The 17,891-nt window shown below is 39.5% G+C and overlaps 1 protein-coding gene across 2 annotated transcripts in view; it reads right to left on the reverse strand.

The window, feature by feature from the left end:
- erfl1 (Ets2 repressor factor like 1) overlaps positions 1–17,891 on the reverse strand; it is a 92,989-nt gene that overhangs the window by 74,948 nt on the left and 150 nt on the right. The window contains exons 2-3 of one of the 2 annotated variants that reach the window (XM_041987098.1): positions 17,202–17,680; positions 14,439–16,478 (exon numbers count right to left, since the gene is read on the reverse strand). In XM_041987098.1, the coding sequence (XP_041843032.1) occupies positions 15,097–16,478; positions 17,202–17,646 (1,827 nt within the window). In that variant the 5' untranslated portion in view covers positions 17,647–17,680 and the 3' untranslated portion in view covers positions 14,439–15,096. Of the gene's footprint in view, positions 1–14,438; positions 16,479–17,201; positions 17,681–17,891 lie in introns of those variants that run through there. The other variant, XM_041987100.1, reaches the window with a different exon arrangement.

Below are 17,891 nucleotides of genomic sequence, written 5' to 3' on the forward strand. Positions count from 1 at the left end.
GCACGGGCGCGTACAGACTGACACAAAAGATATCTTATGTCATGTGGACTAATATTATGTATTATGCACCTAATTGTTTTTGCACATCGCTTTATACGTACCCATCAAATTTGAATGCTGCTGCTTTATTTTGCCACTTAATGTCTTCCCGATCGATCACTGCACTAAGGATGTTATCAATAATTTCAAAGCTTGATTAACTTCAACGTTTCCATAACAATCCGACCACGTTTATCCTCTCTTGAATTTTTAATTAACGCTTGCTTAATTAGTTCGAGATCGTTTGGGAGTGAGATACTTTGTTTTAAGGAGGAGGGGGAAGGAAATTAACATAAAAATCTCTGCTGATAAATGGATAAATTATCAGGAAAGAAATGTTGTAGGGATTTCTAAGCGGAACGAGTCATAAACAGACATCCATCAAAATGAGACCGCTTAAGACAATGTATAATTCTTTGGCAGTATAATTTAATTATTTAATGACTATACTATTCTAATTTCTTCATATAATGAGGGTGTAAATTCTTTCTGCCTGAATCATTCAAAGAAAATCAAACGATTTATAACATGCAGCATGAACAGGAAACCAATTTCCTCAGGTGACAAACTATTCTTAGGAACAATCAGCCTGAAAGCTACATACAGGCTGCATTTCATGCACTGTGGGCCTTGAACTTTATCAGACTATCATAATCTGATTGAACTAAATAGTAGATTTTCCCTTTTGAGGGAAAAACAGATTTGTATGAAAAAGAAAACAAAGACTGTAAAAACTTGTGAAACTGATTACTGTAATTTCTGTATATTTTCCATGGCAATTGATCCTTAAATGCAAGTAATAGGCTGGCATGTAAACCACTGAATGAATAAAAGGCATTTTAATTAGAGTGATTAGTTAAGGAATCAATGAGCTGGCACTAGCAGAGCTCACATGGAGACCGGAGATCAGCTAATGGAGCAGTCTAAAGTAAGGTTTTACACCCCCACCCCCTCCCAACTGGTTCTGTAGGTTTAAAATCCAAACTTTTGAAAGTTAGGACTGCTGTTAAAAAAAAAAGTCAAGTGCACAACAAAATAATCAATAAACATTACATTTGAGTGGACGAAGCCTGTCATTTTTGTTATAATTCCTTTCTCTGATGTCAGTGACAAAACTGTGAAGTGGTTATATGACCCGTCACTGAGTTCAGATTTTGAATTTAGCATAATCACTGAGTCAATGTGTTTAGGAGTCTCTTTGCATATGAACTATATGGAGGGTGAAAGTGTGTGTATTGGCTTCTACCAGCTGCCATGCAGCCTCCAGGTTGTTTGGTTGAAAGCAAGAGTGTGATTTCCCCAGATCCAGCTCTCTGGGGATGCCTGGCTCCCTCTGCCATCTCCCCACAACCCCACCGGTTAAACGGACAGGTCATTGATACAAACGCACACACAAACACACCCTGCTTGCCTTTCAATCTTCTCTCCTTAGATGGGCCCCTACTGCCACATAAAGGCCACATTTCCCTGGTCATTATTGGTGAGTCACAGCAAATCTCTCACCTCACTGTATACACAATAATCAGATCAAACCTGGAATTACCATCATTAGAAATACTACGGGGGCAAATCATAAGGATACAGCCTCTTGAATAATTGCCTATACTGCCAGTGAGAGTTGTAATTGTAAATCTGATTCTATCCCTCAACCACATGCTCTAATGAGCACCCGGCATTGTTTAAATGACTCAAATAAAATTGATGCCAATTCACCAAGCATGAATGACAGCTCATATGAAGACGTGTGCTGGGAAAGAGATATGATGAGGGTCTGTGTGCAGATTTTCCTTGTGTGTGTCAGCATGCCTGAATTGTGGCCGTCCCTAGATGGGGTGTTTAACAGTGGTATTAATAATCTCCATGATCTATGAGCTCGTCTGGTGTCAGTCAGCCATTAGCGAGACAGTCTCTCTGTGTTCTCCACACCTCGTTTCCTCCCCCTTGCCCGTGTCAGCCCCCTAAAATAATTGTGTGTTAATGGGTGAGGTTGGGGTGGGCATGAGGGGGATTACAGTCCAGGGAGAGAGGGATTATCAAGAGATAGGTCACTGTTAACTGAGGAGATGATTAACTGTGATGGCTGACCCTTCCTTGCTACAGAAACAGTAGATATGTGATAATAATTGGGGTTAAATGCTGTGATAGAGTGGGGAATAAATACACAAAATATTAAAAAAAAAAGCCTTTTCTGACAAGGAAGATCTGAGTGTGATATTGAAAGAGCAAAAGGTAATAGTTTGCCTGTATTCCTGTGAGATGTAGACATATAGCCTAAAGTCATTTACAGGTCCTAATCTGGGTGGAATGAGCCATGAGAGGAAGAAGGAACTAAAGTACACTGACTAACAGGTCTCCCCTGACCCGTCTTCAACTCCCACTTTCCCACTTCTACTTTTCTTCTTCTTCATTTCCTCTCCCCTTCCAAACCTCTCTGTCCACCAATTCCATCTGCAAAACAAAGTTATCTGGCATTGACGGGACCCCAGAGGCTGTCAGCAAGGAAAGGTGGAAGTCACCCCCAGCTGAGAGGAAGAGGTAAGAAAGGGAATAAGGTAGAGGGAGAGAAAAGAGAGGGGGGGAGTGAGGAGACTGGAGCGTTTCTAATTTAAATAAACCCTTTGGCAGACTAAAACTGGCAGCAAGCTTCCCCTTTGCTCACAAGAAAAGAAGCAAAAAGGAAAAGAGGAAGAAAGAGGGGCAAAAGGAAAGGAGAGATAGATAGATGGATATAGAGATGTCTCTATGCAGGTTTGCTTATTCACATGGGAGAGTTAGAGGCCAAAAGATGGAGTATGGGGGAATATAGAGATTGAAGTGGAAAAAGATAGGGAGCTGGTTAGAGAAGAAAGAAAGGGGACACAAATAATGGGGGGAAGAAACCCAGACAAGATACACAGGTTAAGGAAGGGGAGAATAGGAAAGAGCTGTGAAAGTTAGGTAATGGAGAATTGTGTGTGTGAATAGATAGAGGTGTGATCCATCTGTTTAGGAGAGCTCAGCCATCCTCCCCTTAGAAAAAGAGAGAAAGAAAATAAGAAAGTAAAACAGGGTCTCTTAGCAGTGGGTCCGATCAGTCTCATCTCATCAAAACTTAGCTGAAGTTCTTTGGATGGTTCCAAGCTCCAATCTACCCAATCTGCCACAGTCTTCTCTGTCACACTGTCTCCCCCTGTCTGTCCCTGTGGCTCGTCACAGCAGCGGCCGGCTCACTGGGCTATGCACTCCTAATAGGCTGCCATGGAGAAACGAGCTGCAGCTTTAATATAAAAAGTCTTAGCAGTGAACATTAGAGTATGCCAGTTTTGTTTGTCTCCTGTTTTTGATGCTAAACTGAAAAGAGGTGACAACAGGCAAACTGCTACTGAAAGCACAAAGAAATACAGAAGAAGAAGAAACAAGTAATCCTATTTTGATTACATTTTTCTATCTGCAGATGATCTGGTCAAATAAAAAAAAGAGAATTAAACTATAAATAAAAAAAATCTTTTAAAGGAGAAAAGGGGGCATTTCAAAATGGCTGGTTTTTGTTTATAATTTGCCTGGCGTTGTCTGAAGGTCATCTAAAGGCCTTTTTATTTTCCACTACATCACTTATCATAATGTTTGATTAAGTGCCACGCTCATATGCATATAGACTAGTTATTACAAGTATATTACATAGTCAACAAAAGAATCAAGGCTTGACATAAATGTTGACAATAAATGACAAGACACAATTACACAGTCCCTGGATTAAAGGTGTGTGCATAAAGGCGCGACACGCACGTTGTGTATGGGCCCACAGGTAGGAGCAAAGTCTACAGGATAGATGGAGAGACAGGAGAGAAAGAGGGGGAGAGAGACTCCCGACCCCCTCCTTCAAACATACACAGAGAACTGGCTCCGGCTCCGGCTTCGCTGGAGTGGAGAACCATAAATCTTCATATAGCGGCTGTTTTGATTAATGCAGCCGAGTCGAGCTAGGGGGCTGGACCTATCCCATTACGGCCTAATGGAAGATGGAGCGGCGCTGTCTCCACCACTAGGCCCCTGTCATTTGTTCCACTTTGCAGTCCATTTGGCCGAGAGACTACAAGCCACTCCATCAAAAATATTTTCAGAGTTAATTTCCGCCCGCTTAATTCGCCTTGATTCGGATTGCGTATCGAATGGCAGGATCGATTTTCGCCTGGCGTCTAAATTAAATAAAAGAGAGGGGTGTATACTTTAAGTCTGCGTTTTCTTTCTTTTCTCTTTTCCATTCTATTCTTCCACCTCGTTTCCAGCCATCCTTTACCATGGGCCGCTCATTCTTCTTTTTACGATGCATGTCATTTCCTTCTTTTCTCAGATTTTGATAGCCCCATGTTTGCAGTGGAGGAGGCACAGATCTGACTTTAGTTACTGATGAAGGGACACCTATTGAAAGATGAGGTCAGATGGATGGATTTATGGATTTGCCATACAGGGGAAATATATTTTATGGCAGAAAGAAGACAGGAAGAAAGCGAGAAGTCCTATATCATCACAAAGCAGTGACATCTCTACAATGTGTAGATCCTGAAGATTTAGAAAACACATAGTGAAGAAGAATTGGACGAGCCTACATGGGAAAAGTGGGGTAAATTAGGGGCATCGGAGTATAGAGGGGGTGAAAAATAATAGGGGGGCAAAGTATCAAAAAAGAAATGAAAAGAGGCAAAAAGCACAGTGACAAATTGGTCGAGTGTGTCGCGAATTCCCTTTTAGATTTAAAGCCGCGTGTAGCCTATCGTCATATCTTTCCAGAGTAATTTATTTTCTCATTTCTCTCCCTCTCCCCTCACTACCCTTCTCCCTCTCTGTGTGAATTTATCTGGTAGTCACGTGGACAGAGGAGGGGGGGGGGGAGTCAATAAAAGTCTCTGGCGACAACTGTTTCCCCCATCGGTCTCTCGTCTCCTTCTTGCATTATCTCTCTTGTTTTGCTTTCTATTTGTTTATTCAATGAAGCTGCTTTGCTCCTCCCCATTTCCTCCTCCTTCAGCTGTGTTTCCTGTTTCGCATCTTCTCTCATATCATAGGACTACAAGCCTATACCTGCTCCTCTCCAGGGAGGCCTATTGATTTTATTCTTCCACTAACAGCAAGCCCCACGCTTTGAAATTACAAAATCAGGAAGCTGTAGGATCCATCTCTTGTATCCACCTCAGAAATATTTCGATAAGCGTCAGAAAGTTCTCAGAGGCTTCCAAGTTGAAGGCCAGCGAGCTTTACCTTGGAAAAATGAAACCACTTGTAGAGCGCTCAGATCAACAAAAGAATTAAAGTGAGCCAGTTTGATTTTATTGCACTTGGACAAATCTCTGAGAGCATTTGCAGCCCTAATGGGCATACAAGACAATAAAAGGAGCATGGACCTAAGAAAAGGAGGATTGCACAAAACATGTGTGCAGGTGAAGAATAAATCCTAAAAGCAGGGCTCCAGGGCTTAAATTCCAAACTATGCACCAGACATCCAACATAATGTGGAAAAGGGTAAAGCAGGATACCTGTATGGGCCCAACTGCAATACTTTTGCATAAAATTCCCATGCACCTAATCTAACAACTTAAAAATAACATAGCAAACTTCTGATGAAACCAATTAAAACCAGCAGGAACAGGATTAAGATTAAAGCTACAGTACACAGTCTGAAATGCTAGATGGAAAGTTGTTATTGCAACATGAATAATGGATCTATATAAAGATAGCATTTAATTTTGCACAAATCTATGTTATTTATTTGCATTTATTATTTTTTTCCTTAATTGTTAGTGTTAGGATGTGACACAGTACACAGCACATGGTGACATATGAAATAAAATAGTGTGGCAATAACACACAATATAACTTGCAGTGTTATTACTATGGTATTTTATGAGAAAAGCAAAGAGATAGAAGAAATATTCAAAATCCTGTAAGGTAGAAAACTCAACAGCATTTTTACAAATATAAATCTTAAATCACATTCTTTACTTGATTAAAACCTTGTGAAAAGTACGAGTTATTTGGGCAAAATTATCTTTTTTTAAACATAATGGATGATAATCATAATTGTGGAAGTATAAATCTAGGGAGTGGGGGCCCCTTTGTCAGCATAATGCTGAGAAAATCTCATTCAGAGGTTGTTTCTGGGTGGTGGAGAGGAAGGTGGGGACAGATTCACCTCTGGATCTCAGACAACTGAAGCAATTAAAGTTTATCAAAGAACTGCATCCAAATAAAGTTTATTCATTTATCATCATAAAGTTTTGCTTACATATTTTCAGTGTCACACATATGTTCTTTATCTTAGGTCAGAATTGGGGTATAACACAAGCCAGGACCACCGCTGGTTCCTACATATGATACAGTATTACCTAGTAGTATAGCTAATGAATAATGCATGAACTCACAGGCAACTTTTTCAGTTGTGACTTTAAAATTTTACTTCATATATATTAGCGAACTATTTTTAGCTCAACTAATTGGGAATTTACATCCATATCAATGAGAACCAAAAGCAAGTTATAGATGTTTGCCAAACATACGTGTAAATTATTTGTGTGAGTTATTTCAAAGTATTGACATCAGTTTAAAATATTCCTACATGGTACATGTCTCAGAAATAGAAACAGAAAAACATGCATTGTCAGAGTAAATTGTATATAAAAATATACAAAATGTTCCTCTTAAGGTGCAAAGACTTTCAACTGCTCACACACATTCCGCATACTCACAAATGCGCCAACATACTTATGCATAATTATGTATAAGTACTACTACAAAACTGATTAAAAAAATAACCAAACAAACAAATAAATAAAATCCAAGTTTTATTTTAAAAAAACTCCCAATAATCTCCCCAACAAGTGCAAGGTTTGATAAAACTGAAGGATTTCTGTACTCTAGGAATCCTAAAGGGAGTCTTTACTCTACTACAGCGAGCAGGACTGATGGTTGAGACGCCCAAAATGACTTGTTCACCAAGCCCCTCCAATGTCAGTGTCTCTGTTTCAGTCTTTACATCTGTTATTGTCTGATTCTTAAGAAAAAAGTGACTGAGCAAAGAATAATGAAATCAAAGTCCAACACACACAGTCGACAAGCCTGTGATAAGAAACACATTGTGTCAATATTAATCTCCCTGACAGAAAGTCGAAATATGGCATCTGTCACACATCATCTTCCCTCTCTCTTGTCTTTCTTTGGAGTGGAAAAAGATGGAGAAGAACTGGAACTGGTGATATTAGGATGAGAGGGGTTGACATGGAAATTGAGGACCTGAACAGGAAAGCTCAGCGAACTCCGGGATATTGAAGAAATATTTTGTATTTGTTTTTTTCTCTGGTTTACTTTTGGTGTGACATATATTTAAGAAAGTAATAAAATCTGATTTGTATGCAATGCTGTTAGTAAAACCTTTCACAACAAATGCTTTACACAAGAGATCAAGTAGAAAGAAGGTTAATGGGTTTAAATACTGTTCCCTTCCACATGTTGAGGTCACATGCTGTTTCTAGTGGCAGAAAATGTCTAAATTCTATTATTTTACTGTGGATTTTACTGTGCTAAGGTTTATATACTCTTCAGTGACAAGAAAAAGAATATTCTTGGAGCGATATATCTAAGAACGCTATAATCAGCTTTGTGGAAAACTTGCCACCATCATTATTTTAAATATTAAGAAATATCATGAAATTAAAGAAAAAATCTATTAATGGAAAGAAATACAGACTGACAATGGAAATAATGCAGAGTTAATCTCAAATACAGTCAGCTTTGAACATTTTACAGTTGTTTCATTTTAAACAGTCATTACATGTTGTGGTCTAAGAGAATCTTAGACTTTCTTTTGAGTTTTGTTGTTAAATTTCCTTTTTTAAATGTTGCTGTATTTTCTCAGTTGGGGTTTTAGTTTAGGTTGTCTTTGAGTTCTCATAGTTCCCTCTGAGTATTTATCTTGTTTCTGTTTTTATTTTATTCCATGATGTCTTTTCCTTCCTGTTCCTGTTACACCAGGTTGTTAGCTGCTGATTACTACTCCTCATTTGTTATTAGTCCCTCAGTACATCTTCAGCCTGACTTCCTGTGTTCCTTGCCAAACGCCATACAATTCTTTAAAATCCCATCTCAAAAACTGGCTTTTAACCACCGAAACTTGTTCTCACATTCTGTTTGTGTGCTGTATTACTGTGTGAGTGACTGGTAAGTGGATTTAGTGTTTGTGTTTTATTTCTAATATGACACTAACCTCAGGTTCTTGAAATTTGCACTTTAACTACTGTGACCAGACTGCACTTCACCTTTTGTTTGTACCTTGTTGTTATGCGTATTGTTGCGACCTGCCAAGAGACGATCAGATGCAAATTTTTCTGCTAGGGTGAACTCTGTCGCACATTTACATTCAAGTGATTGTATTTATGTCCATTAATGTGCTGTATTTTCCCTTTTTAACCCGTTGAGGCCCAACCCAAGAAAAAATGGTAAGAAATGTCCAAATTTTTATTAATATGGTGTTTATTTCGCCCTTTAACAAAATGTAACAAAAATAATATTTTTTCGAGGAGGATATCTACCTTTTATTACTATGTGATACATTAAAAATATTATAATGTGGTTTTCTGCTTCTGGGTATCTATAAGGGGACAGAAGACAAGTATCAGATTGTGTTCAACAGGATTTTGAACAAAGTTTATACCATAAATTGAAGCAAAATGTCTCAGAAACTGTATGTGACAAATATGTCACATTGGGCTCTTATGGGTTAAATAAATAAATAAAAAAAAATAAAATAAAATAAAATACAATTGCTGAAGAAATAACAATTGTTTGTTGCTTTTACATTTCCCTTCAACATGTGCTAAGAGAGATGAGATGTCAGTGCTTGCTTTTCTTTTTTTTAAAACTTTTCCTGTATGCTTCTCGTCTGGTGGTTTAGCTATTGGGTCTAACGCCTTGTAATGAGTTCATTATTACAGTAAACTTCAAGTCTAATCTGCCCTGTGATTTAAAATATTTGATTTTCTCTTGTTTTGTTTTTGTTAATTGATCACTACCTAAAGATTGCATCGATCAAACTGTATACTCAAGGTCAAAAAGTGACAGTCAAGTCTGAGTGAATGAGACACGAGCTTCTTACTGCAGGGCTGCAAAACTAATAGTGGTGTTGTGACAAGACGCTTAAGGCCAGCGATCAAAACACAAGATCTCCTGGTGATGAGATATAAAATGTCCCCCTATATTTCATCAGTGTTCCCATGTTTGAGGTTTCTGCTCCCCATGCACATCCACTATCCTTTATTTATCCTTCAATCACCCACGACTCTCTCCCCTTTTCAGCCAGTTATCTCTTTCTCCCACTCATTTCATCTACAACACTTTCCTTTCTTTCATCCTCTTTCCATCTGCTTCCTATTCCTCCCACCTCTTCTCTTCTTCCCTCCCTCTCTCTGTCTTTTGGACATTTCTCTTAGTCTTTTCTGTATCCCTCCACCCTCCCTCTTTCCCCTGTGATGAATGAGTCTGTCTGCTGGGTGCAGTTCATATTTACTGAGCAGGGGAACGCGTACTGTCAGTCTCTCTTGCCCTCCACATCTCTATTCCTCCACTAAAGAGACAGAGAGAGCACAAGGTTACAGCGGGATGAGGAGGAGGAGGGAAGCCATGGCCAAGATATCCACTCTGGCAGTCACCACAATTGCAGCTGGCTTGGTGTGGAACAAGTTTAGACTGGCTTAGTTTCTCAGTGTTACTGTTAGAGATGGCTGAGAGAGAAAGAAATCTTCCTTACCTCCTGACCAACCTGCCAATGTGGTGATACTAATAGGGAATAAACCTTTATGTGCAACGCGGCAGCCCACTCTCAGCTCTCAATGCGGCACAATTTAATGGCATTTTCTCTCTTCTTCCTTTGTGCGAGCTATGCTTTTAGGCACATTTGGGCTTGAGAGGGAGAGAAGTAAGCTGCAGCTTACCAAAGGCCCATAAAAATACCAGGTTTCATCTACGCCCACACACACCAGTGTGTTGCGGCGAGTCAAACTGTGTGTATTGACCCGTGTGTTGACCCCCTCGTGAATGAGAGGAGTGGATGTGGGCCTACCGGAGCCCAAAGGGACAGGCCAAAGCCCTGCAGAGCCACTGTCTCTTCCCACACACTGACCTCCGAGGCCAGCCAACACCAAAACCACTGTAGCATGACGACACCGGTGACACCCAGCGCCAACGCACACAATGTGTTCCTCTGCCAAATTGACAAAATATAGACCGTAAATACAAGGAAAATTGGATAGCTCAAATTACATCACAAAAAGAAAATCCCCTCAACTGGACTTTTATAAGATTCAATATGAGGTAATTTAATTCTCAGACTGCAACCTAAACACTCCCAACTGTCTGTCAAAGGGGGCAGATTGAAAAAAAAATTGCCATTTGGCTTTTGGACAGGGAAGGCTAAATAAATATAAGATTTTTATCTATTAATGATTTGTTGTTGAGTCTTATTCACTGTAGCGCACCTACATCTGTCCAGATAAAACTCCATGTCTCTGTAAACATTCATATAATTCAGCCATATGTCACAGTCTATGTAGGAAAGTGAAAAAAATTAAGGGAAAATAGGAGCAGGAGAGGAAGGGAGTGGAGCACTGAAAGGAGGGAAGGAAAGCATCATACTGTAATCATCTGAATATTAGAGAAAATTGGACACAGGATAGGCGAAAATTGGATATGGGCAAGATTTCTGAGGAGCAGAGAAAAGCCTGAATGCATCAAATGTGAAAACAATGACCGATATCAAAACGGATGGAAACAAATGCAGGCCCCTGAGGATAAATAACTGCTGTAAAACATCTTTTACAGATCCTAAAAGCTGACAAATGAGAGGGTCAGAGGTCTTACATGGGGAGCACTATCAGCTGAAACAGCACTGTTTATGAGGGTGGTGGTATAATGTTACTTTACAAGGGGACATAAAAAAAAAAATATTTTCTATAAGCAGTGCTGTCTACAGGCTTATTCTATGTCATAGTTATAACAAATGGCCCAAACTTCCGAGCTTGAGATATTTCCTGAGCTTGCCTTCTCTTCTCTTTTCCACAGCTATTCATTTCCCCCTGGTGCCTCAAGAGAGGAATTGCTATTTCATGGCAACCTCGGCTGAAACTAAAGCTGATGTAGGCCTCAAACCGTGACATATCCGGCTATCACTCAGTAGGCAATGAGACATATAAACACTGTAAAGAAGGGCTAAACAGTAACAACTTTATTTCTCAGGATACATTCTCTGCCACCCTGTGATTGCGTACTGCAGAGCTCTCTCCACCTCCTCATGCCTGGATCATATTTGTCCATCTGCCTGCCATGCCGATGGAACGTTCCAAAAATGGCTTCTGTGCAATCTATCTCAATTTTCCAAATCTATTAACTTTCTTTGTGCGGCCTGCCTCTCCCCGAGTCTAATCTTTAAAAACCGTGGTTGTTCAACAATTATGATAACTGCAACAGAGGGAATTAGAGAATCCACCCATTCATCTCTCCACCCCTCCTCCACACAGACATGACGCGGCTAAATGAAAAATGGACACGCTTTAAGAAGTATTGATTCCAGCTTTAAACAAAGGTACAGTCAATATTATTTACTCCTAAATATATCTTTGTTATCTGTGCTGGAGTCGTAGTTACTGCTCTGTCCCTGTAATTGCGGACATAAAAATAATAGACCAATTCCCACGGAATTGACCAAAACAGGTTTAGCTGTGGCCTTTGTCCAAGTGATGCATATCCTGGGTGTAAATGAATGTGAGCAAGGCTTTTCCTGTGATGACTGCCCTACAAGAGCCGGGTATATATTTACCAACCCAAACAGGAAAAAAAAAAAATATATAAAAAATACAATAGAGAAAAACAATAGAGAAAAACAATGCTTTTCAAATGTTTCAAACATTACAATTCACTGTCTTCCCACTTAATGTGTTCCACACATTATTTTCAAATTACATTTCTTTCTCATAAGAAAGCAGGACAGTGTTTCTTATTATACTCAATAAGCCCCCCTGTAGTTTCTCTTCTTGAGCAGGAAAAGATTTCTTCACTTTTATAATTTTATCTTGTGTGTGGGAAAACTACCCTTTGAGTTTTTTTGTTTTTTTCCTCAGTCTACTTAATACCTTCTTGCGGAATGAAGAACATAAAAACTATGTATTGTCAATCTTCAAAATACAATAGTTCAAATGGGAAAAAAAGAACATAAAACAACTAATATGCTTCTGACTTATATTTTTGCACCCAATCAGTGTATTAAAACCAACAAATCTATAGGAACTTCTGTCTCTAAACAGTGTACGCTTTGAAAAAATGGATTTGCGCAAACAGTTAGCAACACTATTTGGAAGAAGAAAAAGAAGCAAAACTAATAAATGAGAAACTATCACTAATTCCTAATTTTTGCTTGGAAATAATTTTTAAAAAAAGTAAAATGTTAATCTTTATTTGCTGTTACACTATTATTAGAGAGTTTGGCAGGTAGAGCTCCTCAAAATGACACCACTGGCACCTCCTAGTGACGGCTAATTCGGCATCTGTCTGGCATCCTGTCTCTTCTCTGAGCTCTTTCTAACCAGTAAAAGTCAGACCAGTGTTGACCCTTGCTCTGTCACTTTCTCTTTTCTTTTCCTCACTTGTTCTGATAATGTCTGCTTGTTTTTTTTCCCCTAAACTATCCAGTTGCTGACATGTGCAGCTGGTGTGTGATGTTCCTGGTTTGGAAAAAATTGTTGTAATGTGCGGTTTCTCTCCCACGGGGCAACAACAGCTCCAGTGAAGTGCTTAATGAATGTTAGTGCGGCATCAAAATGAGTCAGAAGCGCAGAGTTTTAAAGTGGAAATTTATGTAGTGTTGCTTTAATCCTAATCCTGAGCCTTGTCGCTGAATTCATATCTTTGCATTCTCTTAATGTATTTGGACTGCATTTCCTCTGAGGGCATTTTCAATGTTTACCAATGTTAAACAACTCTTGACCGATGATTAGAACATTACAAACACCATTTAAGTATGACACGATGTATCCTTACTTTTTTCAAAGCTTGCTCTATATATTGTGTTGTGACTTTTAATCTACATCATCTTTGTGTTTTACTGATCAAACTCATGACACACTGAGCAGTGGGGCTTCCTATAAATATAAGAACTTACTTGCATGCTGTGCCAGCTGACGACAGGTCCCGAGGAGGAGAAAATCCTGCCTTTTACTGTTATCGCTGAGCTGAATTATTTTTGACATGTTTCTGTCAATGCTTGCAAGTGAGGTGAGACAGGTCCTTTGGCAATAATTGTTTACACCTGGAGAGGACCTGTCTCACCACACAAGTATAAGTGAAATTGATGCAATTCCTACAAAACAAAACAAAAAAGGAGTAAATGTTGTGTCAAGTATCGTGGCTCCATGTCCCAGAATAAAAAAGTTAGCAGCACTAGTTTAAGTTTGCAATGTCTTTGAGTTAGCTAAAGAAACTCTGAGGTTGTAATATTCTTATTGTTCTTGGCTGCTAGATAACAAATACAAACATTAATTTTACAACACAAAACCTTGTTATGCTGCAGCCTTTTCGCCGTACGTTACAAATGCAAAGTTTAATCTGCGTACTGTCCTGCTAGCTGAGAAAAGGATGACCAACATTTGAGCGCCTGCCTGCCCACCCGTAGACAGAGTTTCTCGAAGGTTGAATCATTGTGGAGATGCTTGAAAATTAACCGCCCCGCTGGAATACACCGTAGCACACATCAACACATCCTGATCAGGAATGTACCTAAACAGAATGAGAGCTAAATTAATAAACTTCAGTCCTTAAGGGATTATCATGATCCAAGGAACTGCCACTTTGTGAGATTACAGATGTTATACACACGCAGACAAAATTGTTTATACCCTTCAGTTAATGAAAGAAAAACTCACAATTTTCACAGAGATTAACTTGACTCTATATAACATAAAATTTTAAATAAAAATTCTATGAAATTTAACCAATGAAAGTCAGACATTGCTTACCAACGCTTTTGTCAACGTGTGTTTATGTGCAGTCTACTTCTAACACAGAGAACTCCAGAGAATTAAATAGCTTTTGGTCTAAGAAATCAGATCAACACTAACTTCAAGTTAAGACACTTCCTGCTTTATGTAGAATTGCCAAGTTTGACCAGTTACAGCTGCACCACCAACATAAATATGCTTGCTTTTTCATTGTAAATTTAAATATACCCTGTCCTGTTAAACACGCTTATAGGTTTTATACCAACAAATCTTTCAACCTTCATCAGGTTCTGGTGGTTAGTAGCTATTCTTACCATTTAAGGACTTGTACACAAATGCTTGAATCTACCTTTTTTAATTGATGAAAACAAACAAGAATCACAGAGTTAGTCCATTTTTTCTCATTGCATTTATTCAAGATTTACATAATTTGCACATAATTCAGACAAAAAAAAACAAATCCATCAGCACATTTCAATTATCTCCTCAAGTACTTTTTTATAATAGTAACTAAAATCACTTTGGATCTACTTTGGACATTAAACAAAAAAACAAACAAACAAACAAACTAACAAAAAACTAGGCTTGAGACATTTTTGTAAAATGCTTCATGCAATATCTGCCTTTTAATCATTTCATTTTTCTTTTCAAATTAAAACAATCAGCTAAATCAAGAGACAGGAAGTTAATAAATAGTTTCTTACAGGTATGAGTTTATATTTTGCTTATTCATTAAAAAAACAAAAAATTAGTGTTAATTGTATACAGCTCACTTAATGGCCACTTTAAACAGAAGTTGTCTAATTCAGTAATTCCCAACCCTGGTCCTCAAGGCACACTATCCTGCAGGTCATAGATGTCTCCCTCCTATGACACACCTGATTCAAATTCATGGCTCATTAGCAGACTTGTGCAGAACTCGTCAGAGATTCATTTAATGTGAATCAGGTGCGTTGCAGCAGGGAGACATCTCAGACCTGCAGGACAGTGTGCCTTGAGGACCACGGTTGAGAATCACTGGTCTAATTCATAGGGTTCTCATGTAAGCTCAGCGACATTTAGCAACATGTCCAGAAAGGTGGTGAGAGCGAGCAAACCTACGCAGGCAGTTGGGGCAAGAATATGGCTTCTCCCCTGTGTGCGTTAACATGTGGGTTTTCAAGTGGCCTGACAAGCGAAAGCTTTTTCCACATTCTTTGCAAGTGTAGGGGCGCAGGTTAGTGTGACTCCTCCTGTGTTTGCCCAGGTCACCAGAGGAAGTGTAGCAGCGGTGGCACTCTGGGCATTCAAAAGGCTTTTCCCCAGAGTGTATCCTCTTATGCTTCACCAAGTCACCGGACTGAGTGAAACTTTTGTCACACTCATTGCATTTGTAAGGTCTCTCGCCAGTGTGTGTGCGCTGGTGATTTCGTAGATGAGAAAGGCGGATGAACCTATTGCCACAGACTGTGCAGTGGTAAGGCCTCTCTCCGGTGTGTGTACGCAAGTGTATTTTTAAAGCCCCGAGATCACCAATCTTCAGGCCACAGTCCCCACACTGGTGAGCTTTCTCCTTGGTGTGAAGTTTGGTATGAACTCTCAGGTTTCTCCGGGTGTTAAAGTTTTTTCCGCACACGATGCAATGGAAAGGCCTCTCGCTTGAATGCGTCCTCACGTGAAGATCCAGACTTGACTTGAATCCAAACTCCTTTCCACATTCGGGACAGGAATATTCCTTCTTGCCTGAGTGTGTGGTTAAGTGGCACTTTAGGTGGTGTGATCTTATAAAGGCCTTGCCACAAACATCACATTTGAACGGCTTCTCTCCGCTGTGTATTTTCATGTGTTGCCGCCAACTGCTGCGCTCCACAAATCTCCTGCCACAATCCTTGCAGACAAATGGACGGTCACCTGTGTGGGTGCGCATGTGATCCTCCAGGCTTTGAGGTGTGCTCACCTTTTTTCCACACTGTGGACACTGTACACCAGTATCCAGACAGATGGGCTTATCTTCAGGTTCAGTGTTATCTTCATTACACAAGTGTGGTCCTTGACCCCAGGTAGCTTTGAAACTCTTCCCACAATCAGCGCAACTGAGATGACCTCCTCTAGTCACCACTGACATGTTGTGCCATCGCTGACAATGATTCTTCAGATTCTTCAGGTACTGGAAGCTGCGTGCACAGGTCGGGCATGGGTGAAGCCTGCGAGGAGGGGCAGAAGGGTGGACCTCTCGCATGTGGACCCGAAGGTGGACTTTGGATTTAAAGGAGCTGCTGCATATAGTGCAGTTGTGTTTAGGAATGAAACTTAGTGTGTGGTTAGGGAGGCATTTCTTAAGATTAGCAAGGTACTCTTTCTGATGGACCCATTTCACATGTTTTTCCAAGAACTCCAAGTCAGTGAAGGACACGGTGCAGTGAGGACATGGAAAAAACTGAGATGATGACTCTATGTGGAAGAGAACATATAATGCATTAACATTAAAGATGGCTTTCTAATTTTATTCCTCTGTCTCTTGCATGCAAATATAAATATTCTCATTTATAATAGTATAAATGAAAATAAGGATGAGAGTGATAAGCCAGTGTAATGTCTGTACATTCCACCTTTTCAGAGCATGTATTTGCTATATATGAATTCCATCTAGCAGAGGTGACTAGTTCATTATTCAGTTGTGTAGTTTTGCTTATTGGCATGGCTTACTGGGACACCTAATGGAAGCAAAACGTTGTTAGAATTTTTCCTGCTATCACCAATCAAAATGTGTTCCCTGTAAAGGTCTTATAAGGAGTAGTAAACTACTTATATGTCAACTAAATGCTTAACTGCATTTTGCAGTAGCCTTTAGTAGTTCAAGTTAATTCATATTTGCATCATCATTACTTTAATTAAATTATATTTAAGTTATCTTATGTGAAATGACTGAAACTATGATAAGGAGGTATAAAGGGAAGGTCATTTGAACAATTTATTCTGAATAGTTTAACATTTCTGCCTTGTCTAGCGTTCTGTATGGCAACCTTTTCCAATGGAAGGACATGAAAATAATTATTTTAAAATACTTTTCCCTTTGTATGCTGCATTTATGTTAGACAAAAGTGTGAATGACAACAAATTATAAAAACAGATTGTGTGTGAATTTGCATTTTTTTTTTTTTTGCAGGTTTGTACCTGTGCAGACCTCCTCTTCAAAATCCTCTTGGGAGTTGCCAGCCTCTTCCTCTTCTTCTTCTTCCTCCTCCTCCTCCTCCTCTGCTTCGTCTTTCATCCACGATTCTGACTCTTGCTTAACAGTCGCTCCATTTAATTCATCTTCCGGCTGATGGTCAGAGTCGCTCTCGACTTTGATGCCTGTCTGGTGATCGTGACCATCATTAATAGTGTCAGGTTTAGTTTCTAAACTGCTCGATGTATCTCCACTGTGACCCTCACTGATGTCTAGTGAAAGGGGTTCGTCTTTTATTTGAATATTAAGGTCTTCTCCATTGGCGTATTCTTCAAAAGAGTCTTCCTGTACTTCTCTCTCTTGTTCTAATTCGCGTTCTGTTTTAACGGTAATATCATCGTGCTGGTCCTCTCCTCTCTTCGCTTTCTTCTTACCAGATTTCATCTTCATATCGTCGGCATTAGGATTTCGTCTCCCTGGCGTGCTATGAACCGAATAAACACAAAGCTGTAGTTATTAGCTGCCACGACAAAGACAACTACACGCAAACTGTTGCAAAATAAATAAACAAGCCTTATGATTGGACTTCTGATCTGTACGTTAGCTAACGCTAGCATCACAGCTAACCAACACAAACAGCAATAGTCATCTAACAGCGGTTGTAGCACCGAGGTTTAATTTCTGCAGCTTCGAAA

The sequence above is a fragment of the Melanotaenia boesemani genome, chromosome 6 (genome assembly GCF_017639745.1).
Source record: "Melanotaenia boesemani isolate fMelBoe1 chromosome 6, fMelBoe1.pri, whole genome shotgun sequence".
In the NCBI taxonomy this organism is placed as follows: domain Eukaryota; kingdom Metazoa; phylum Chordata; class Actinopteri; order Atheriniformes; family Melanotaeniidae; genus Melanotaenia; species Melanotaenia boesemani.